At 25.2% G+C, this 8114-nt stretch overlaps 1 protein-coding gene across 1 annotated transcript; it reads left to right on the forward strand.

The window, feature by feature from the left end:
* Positions 1 to 6626: 6626 nt before the first annotated feature.
* LOC125857763 (expansin-A23-like) lies at positions 6627 to 7779 on the forward strand. Its single transcript, XM_049537397.1, has 2 exons — positions 6627 to 6789; positions 7145 to 7779. Exons 1-2 carry the CDS (start codon positions 6627 to 6629, stop codon positions 7759 to 7761), a joined length of 780 nt encoding a protein of 259 aa, XP_049393354.1. The 3' UTR covers positions 7762 to 7779.
* Positions 7780 to 8114: the final 335 nt, after the last annotated feature.

Here is an 8114-nt window from a genome sequence, read left to right on the forward strand (position 1 = left end):
CGACACCAGAATAAGAAATATGGAGACAACAAGAAAAATGAGTATGATGTATCACAATTTTTGTTAAATTGATAAAGAATATGATCTGATATGTCTTTAAATAAGTAATTTTTAGTTATAAAGTTAATTATGGGAAGTTGCTCATTGTATGGATGTAATGTAAGGTTAGTGGGTTATATTTAGTGTCAATTCCTTGTTTAGTTTGTTGTATTTAAAGATGTATTAATGTATAAATAAAAAATATAAAAAACTATACAAAAATACAACGAAAAAGTGATATAAATTGTAGTCATTTATTGTAAATAACATATTTATAGCTATTGACATTCATTAACCCTATAAATATAGTTATTTTTGTAAGCTGCTCAAAAAATAATTGTCAATATTTTTAGCTAAGCCCAATAGAAAATAATGGAAATCACACTTAACAATTGTTTTTTATTGAGTAAATTTTAGGTTTAGCAAACATAAAAATCATATTTGTATGTTATAGTATAGTTTGCATAATTGCGCTCCGTAGCAAATTTTATATTTGCTATGGAGCATGAGATCTGTATAAAAATCGCAGGCAACTTTGATTTGTATGAAATCGCAGGCATTTGATTTGTATAAATTACAGTGATTTGTATAAATAGGGTGTCTGTGTCTATGAAAATTGTGTTTGTATATGTATATGTTCTTTATGTTTGTATATCTGTATAAAATTTGAATTTGTGTACAATTGAATCGAAATAAAACATTTGTATATCAAATTTCTCTCTCTATCTCTCTGGCTTTATACAACACAAATTATACATTGTAATTTGTATAATTTGTGTTTGTATAAAGCGAGAAAGAGAGAAAAGCAAAAGAGAACTGGTAGGGGAAGATCTGTATTTGTATAATTATAAGTGTATAGGTCAAAAATATATGTATTTGTATATACGATTTTCTCTTGTTTTATACAAACACGAACGCAATTTATACATTTGTGTTTTGTATAAAGTGAGAGAGGCGAGGGAGAGTGGCGAGCGAAAAGGATTAGCCTATCATATGAATGGGCTTTAAAATTAGGGAAATTTATATATAATAGCAAACTATTAATTCAAATTAAATGTCATAATCACAATTTAATTTAATTGTACCACGTAGCAAACTGTTGTTATTTCGCTTCTCTCCCTTGTGAATCTCGCTCGCCACTCTCGATAGTCTCTCCCTCGCCTCTCTCGCTTTTATACAAACGCAAATGTATAAAATGCGTTTGTGTTTGTATAAAGCGAGAGAAAATTGTTTATATACATATATTTTCGTTCCCCTCTCCCAAATCTCGCTTCCCACTCTCACTCGCCTATCTCACTTTATACAAACACAAATGTATACATTGCGTTTGTGTTTGTACAAAGCGAGAGAAAATTGTATATACAAATACAAATACATATATTTTCGTCCTATACACTTATGATTATACAAATACAGATCTTCCTCTGCCCAGTTTTCTTTTGTCTTTCTCTCTTTTCTCACTTTATACAAACACATATTATATAATTGATTCTTTTGTATATGTATACCGAAACATATTATACAATTGCTTTCTTTTTATATATGTATAGCAAAATATACATATTAATAGCCATAGGAAACATAAAGTTTGCTATGGAGCACAATTATGCAAACTATAGTTATATCATACAAATATGATTTTTGTGTTTGTTATATGTGAAAGTTGCTCTTAAAATTACCAACTTAACCTATCATTGATTTATGTGATACGAAAGAACTTTCAAAAGTCAATCAATTTTTTTTATTACTCTCTTTGTATTGATTTATGTGATACGAATGAAATTTCAAAAGTCAATCAATTTTTTTATTACTCTCTTTGTATTGATTTATGTGATACGAATGAAATTTCAAAAGTCAATCTATTTTTTACAGGTTCTTTTTGATACTTTAGTTATTAATTATTGTGATTTACAATATATTTTATGTATTTAACATAACATATATTTCTCCCTTTATTTCAATTTATGTGGTATAAATGAAATTTGAGAGTTAACTAAAACTTTTTATATGTTTTTAAATATTTTAAGCTATTAATTTTTATGATTTATATTAATTTTTACATAATTTTTTAATTTATAGAAAGTAATAAAAGACAATTTTTTAAAGAAGGAAACATTAAAATTACCAAATTAGCTACCCTGACATACAAGAAGGAAATTACTATTGTTTTCCTTGTGCATTTTATCTTTTTACTAGGTAATGTTGCCCGTGCTAAGCACGGGCACGGACCCAATAATATAAATGATATGTTTTGGGGCTAATAATAGAGATTTTGAAGCGATTGTTTGCGTGGATAAAGGAATAAGTTTTTTTATCACAAACTTGTACTTTCTTTGACGCTATTCAAGGCACAATAAGACTACCCACATACAACATTTTTGAAATATTTTATATTATCAATTATCATGATTTATAGTATTTTTACGATAGATTCACTTAAAGAATGAGTGGAATTTTTTGTATTTTTTTTTCAAAACATATTTTATGTTGTCAATTATCATGATTTATAGTATTTTTACGCTTTTTTTAAATATAAAAAACCCCAAAAAAATAAGACAAATAAATTAAAATGGACCCAATATATGTTATTTTTGTTGTCTCAATTTATGTTACACAAATAAAATTTGGAGAGTCATCCAAATTTTAATTTTTTTTTTAAAAATGTTTTAAGTTATTAATTATTGTGATTTATAATATTTTGATGTAACTTTCAAATAACCAACATTACTGGTCACTTTGTCCTAATTTATGTGATATGGATAAAATTACAAAATTAACCTTTTTAAAATGTCTTTCAGATATTTTAAGTTGTTAATTATTATTATTTATAATACTTTTTTGGTAATTTTAAAATGATATGTGTTATTTTTTTTGTCCCAATATATGTGAGTCTGAAAGAATTCTGAGAGTGAACATATTTTATTATATAGCTTTTAAATATTTTAAATTGGTAATTATTGTAATTTTTAATGTTTTTTAAGTCATTTGTAAATGATATATGTTGCTTCCTTTGTCCCATTTTATATAGTATAAATAAAATTCCCGAAACCAACTAAATTTTTAATATATTTTTTAAAATATTTTAAATTATTAATTATTGCGATTTATAATATTAAAAAAAAAAGGTACAAAACTTCTATCAGCCTAAAAAATGACCGCGATAATTCGAAGCCTACAGAAAGCAATATGGTTGTACATAATTTTTAAATGCTTAATATATATTACTCCACTTGTCTCAATGTATGTAGCATTGATAAAATTTCAAGATTCAATCAAATGTTGTTAATTGTTAAGATTTATAATACATTTTACGTAGTTTTCAATAATTTCACATTAAACAATACATATTACTACTTTTGTCTCATTTTATGTGACATTGATAGATTAATTTTACGAATCAGTCAATTTATTTTTTCTATTTTTTTAATAAATATTTTAAGTGGTCAAAATCACGATTTATTGTATTTTATACATAATTTTTAACGATAGATTAATTTCAAGAATTAATCAAATTTTTTATATGTATTTATTTTTGAAATATTTTATGTTGTCAATTATCATGATCTATAGTATTTTTACGCAATTTTTAAATATAAAAAAAATTAAGACAAATAAATTAGAATGGACGCAATATATGTTATTTTTGTTGTATCAATTTATGTGACACAAATGAAATTTGAAGAGTAATCCAAATTTGCATTTAAAAAAAAAATGTTCTAAGTTATTAATTATTGTGATTTATAATATTTTTATATAACTTTCAAATAACTTACATTGCTGGTCACTTTGTCCTAATTTATGTGATATGGATAAACTTACAAAATTAACCCTTTTAAAATGTCTTTCAGATATTTTAAGTTGTTAATTATTATTATTTATAATACTTTTTTGGTAATTTTGAAATGATATATGTTATTTTTTCTGTCCCAATATATGTGACCCGGATAGAATTTTGAGAGTCAACCTATTTTATTATATGTCTTTTAAATATTAAATATTTTAAGTCATTTGTAAATGATTTATTATATTATATTATTATATATTATATTATATTATATTATATTTATTCTACTATATAATAAAAGAGGGTTTATTATGATATTAGATATTATATAAACTCCCTTTTATTATATAGTAGAAAAATAAATATATATTATATATATTATATAGTAGAAAAAATGATTTATTATATTATATATTATATAGGGAGTTTATGATGGGACACATAGAATGTCCCATCATAAACTCCCTCTTATATAATAGTAGAAATTTTTGTTGTATCAATTTATGTGACACAAATGAAATTTGAAGAGTCATCCAAATTTGCATTTAAAAAAAAAATGTTCTAAGTTATTAATTATTGTGATTTATAATATTTTTATATAACTTTCAAATAACTTACATTGCTGGTCACTTTGTCCTAATTTATGTGATATGGATAAACTTACAAAATTAACCCTTTTAAAATGTCTTTCAGATATTTTAAATTGTTAATTATTATTATTTATAATACTTTTTTGGTAATTTTGAAATGATATATGTTATTTTTTCTGTCCCAATATATGTGACCCGGATAGAATTTTGAGAGTCAACCTATTTTATTATATATCTTTTAAATATTAAATATTTTAAGTCATTTGTAAATGATTTATTATATTATATTATTATATATTATATTATATTATATTTATTTCTACTATATAATAAAAGGGAGTTTATTATGATATTATATATTATATAAACTCCCTTTTATTATATAGTAGAAAAATAAATATATATTATATATATTATATAGTAGAAAAAATGATTTATTATATTATATATTATATAGGGAGTTTATGATGGGACACATAGAATGTCCCATCATAAAATCCCTCTTATATAATAGTAGAATATGTCCGTTTGTATGTTTGCCTTATTTAATTTTTTTGATTCTTTTCCTTTTGCCCCGAAATAAATGTAATCAATTTGCATTCAATTTATAATTTGAGTATGGTAGATTTTTCAAAAAATTAGGATGAGGTAATTTTTTAAAAAGAAAATACAGTAAAATCTTATTAAATTAATACACAGTAAATTAATAATCTCTTCAAGATAATTTTTTTCATCGGTTTTGATTTGGGCCAATGGAAAAAATCACACATTTCGATAAGATAATAACATAATATATTTTCAAGAGACTCCTATATAAATATATGGTTCCATTAATATTATAAATTGATATTTCTTTTAAAAAGCAAATAAATCTAAGACAATTTAATAAAATATGATTCTATAGTGTCTTGTTTTTTTGTTAAATTTTAATTCTAGTTGAAGTTCAACTCTAACTTTTGTTATTGTATCCAAAAGTTCCGATGTTGTCTTTACGAACTGCACCATCAAAGGTCTTATTATTCCAACATCACAAGGTTGAATCTCAAAACACTCTTTAAATTAATAAATATTAATTTCTTTAAATTAATAAATATCAATTTATCAATTAACTAATAATAATATTTTATAATCCCACTTATATTAATTTAATGAGATTTAGTAATCTGAGTAGGAGTAAGCAATATATAGAAACTTGAGTGAAGGGAGGAAAAGAAAATGAAAAAAAATATAGAGGAGTACAAGAAAAGAAAACAAGTATATCAAGAAAAAAAAAAGGAAAGAAAAGATTCCATATAATATGGCGAAAATTTAGGTTTAAATTGAAAACAATGATTTATTTAGTTTGTTTTATATTTAGTTTCTCAAAGTTATATACAACAATAACGAATCGTTCAAATGGTAAGAAAAATTACTTGAAAGAATTCTCAAAAAGAGGAAAAAATTTTGGTGAAAAAAAAGTTATCAATTATATTGATTGTAATGTAAATAAGGAATGCGCAAAATATACGTATGAGAAAAAAAAAAATTAGAAAAGAAACGTATAAAGAAAAGATGAGACAAAAATGTAAAGAAATAAACTTAATGCGAATATTTGAATTTGACCATGTCGTTGTATGTTGGTTTTCTATTATTCTATTTTTAACTTCATTCTAATTGATGAAACATGTATTATGTATACGTTTTCATATTAATAAGAATATGAGTATCAGTGTGGATTAAATTTCAAAAATTATACTTCGCAACATTGGTACTGTGTGGTACTTTTTCAATCCAAATTTATGTTTTATTATTTGCTTTTTGAGATTTAAATTATGTAAATTTTTGACAAATTTTTAAATATATTATTTTCATCATATATTGTTGATGATGAGAATAATTGCACTTATAATAGTGTTTGTATAATTTGTTAATATTTAATTATTAGTTTTAAAATATTTTAAGTTAATTTGATTTGAAAAATGAGTTAAATAAATAGAAAATATCATATAAACTAAAACAGAAAAATATTATGTAACTAAAAATCGTAATTTTCCAAATGGTAACTCCATTATATCCAATTACAATATCTATTCTCATTAATATAATTACTTAATTTTAGCTCCTTCTCAAGAGAATATTATGGCTATAAATTGTATGTCTACAACAAATCCATTATTCAAATTAAATCAATTAGTGATTTGAAACTATATTAGAGAACAATTGTTTTAGTTAAAATGGCCAGACACCAAAGTTTCTTCATTTTGTTCATCACATTTTATATTATACTTTTAGTTGATGCATATGAATCTAAAGAGGTAGAAGGAAATTTGCATGCCAATGGATGGAAAAATGCACGTGCTACATTTTATGGTGACATGAATGGTGGTGAAACCATGCGTAAGTTATAATTGTACTTTAATTCCTCATATGTTGTTGAGACACTTAACGTGGTGTCGAGACAGTGATAAAGCTAGAAATTTTATTTTAAAAAAAAATATTTGATATTGCATAGATATATAAAAGTATTTTATTAAAGTTGTTTAATTGACTACCTTCTAAAATGAATAAATTTTTCAAAGGATAAAGATGTATTTTTGAGTGTTGTTAAAAAATAATCTCTTTATCTTCACGAGATAAATGTAAGGTGTGTATACACTCTTCCCCAAACCTCACTAGTGGAATTTGAATGGATGTGTTATTGTTGTTGATGATTTCTCATGACATAGATATTAATTCGAATACTATATTGCAGAAGGAGCTTGTGGTTATGGAGACTTATTCAAGCAAGGGTATGGCCTGGATACAGCGGCACTCAGCACAGCTCTCTTTAACAATGGATCTACCTGTGGAGCTTGCTTTCAAATAATGTGTGTGAATGCTCCGAAAGCATGCCATCCAGGCCAAATCATAACTATAACAGCCACCAATTTCTGCCCTCCAAATTACACAAAAACTGAAGACATTTGGTGCAATCCTCCACAACATCACTTTGATCTGTCATTGCCTATGTTCTTAAAGATTGCTGAGTACAAAGCAGGGGTTGTACCAGTTGTTTACAGAAGAGTTACTTGCCAGAAAAAAGGTGGTCTAAAGTTTGAGATCAAAGGGAATCCTAATTGGATTCTTGTTCTTGTTTTCAATGTGGGAGGTGTTGGAGATGTTGTCGATGTCAAAATCAAAGGATCTAAGACTGAATGGCTACCAATGTCGCGGAATTGGGGACAAAATTGGCAGGCTTCTGTGCAGTTGGGAGGGCAAAGCTTGTCTTTCCAAGTACAAACTAGCGATGGCAAATTGGTTCAATCTGATAATGTTGTTCCTGATAACTGGCAATTTGGTCAGACATTTGACGCCAAGAATAATTTTTAGTGATCATGTATTTTGGAAAATGAGTAGCTTTTAATATCTAATCAATATAATTTATGATCTTTTATAGAAGTGTTTTGTTTCCGAATAAATTCTCTATTTTTGAATGGACATTGAGCAAGGAAGGAACAAAAAAAAGAAGCCAAAAGTGTAGTTTAGCAGTAAAATGAAGCAAGAGAACTATCAGGTATCCGTCTCATGTTCAAATTCCAGCAAAACCTATAACACTAAGCAATCAGTACTTGAACTGGTGGAGGTAGCAGTTGCAAGAGCTGGCCTAGACACGTTTAAAAAAGGAAGGAACTTAAAAGGTTACGATAACAAATACACAAATAGTAACTAGGGACACATATCTG

The sequence above is a fragment of the Solanum stenotomum genome, chromosome 3, assembly GCF_019186545.1.
Source record: "Solanum stenotomum isolate F172 chromosome 3, ASM1918654v1, whole genome shotgun sequence".
In the NCBI taxonomy this organism is placed as follows: Eukaryota; Viridiplantae; Streptophyta; class Magnoliopsida; order Solanales; family Solanaceae; genus Solanum; species Solanum stenotomum.

What these genes read in the sequence shown, in the direction of transcription:
- LOC125857763 (XM_049537397.1), top strand. Translation starts at nt 6,627, where the DNA reads ATGGCCAGACACCAAAGTTTCTTCATTTTGTTCATCACATTTTATATT. An exon ending in GAATGGTGGTGAAACCATGC is followed by an intron (nt 6,790 to 7,144) that starts GTAAGTTATAAT and finishes ACTATATTGCAG; the next exon opens with AAGGAGCTTGTGGTTATGGA.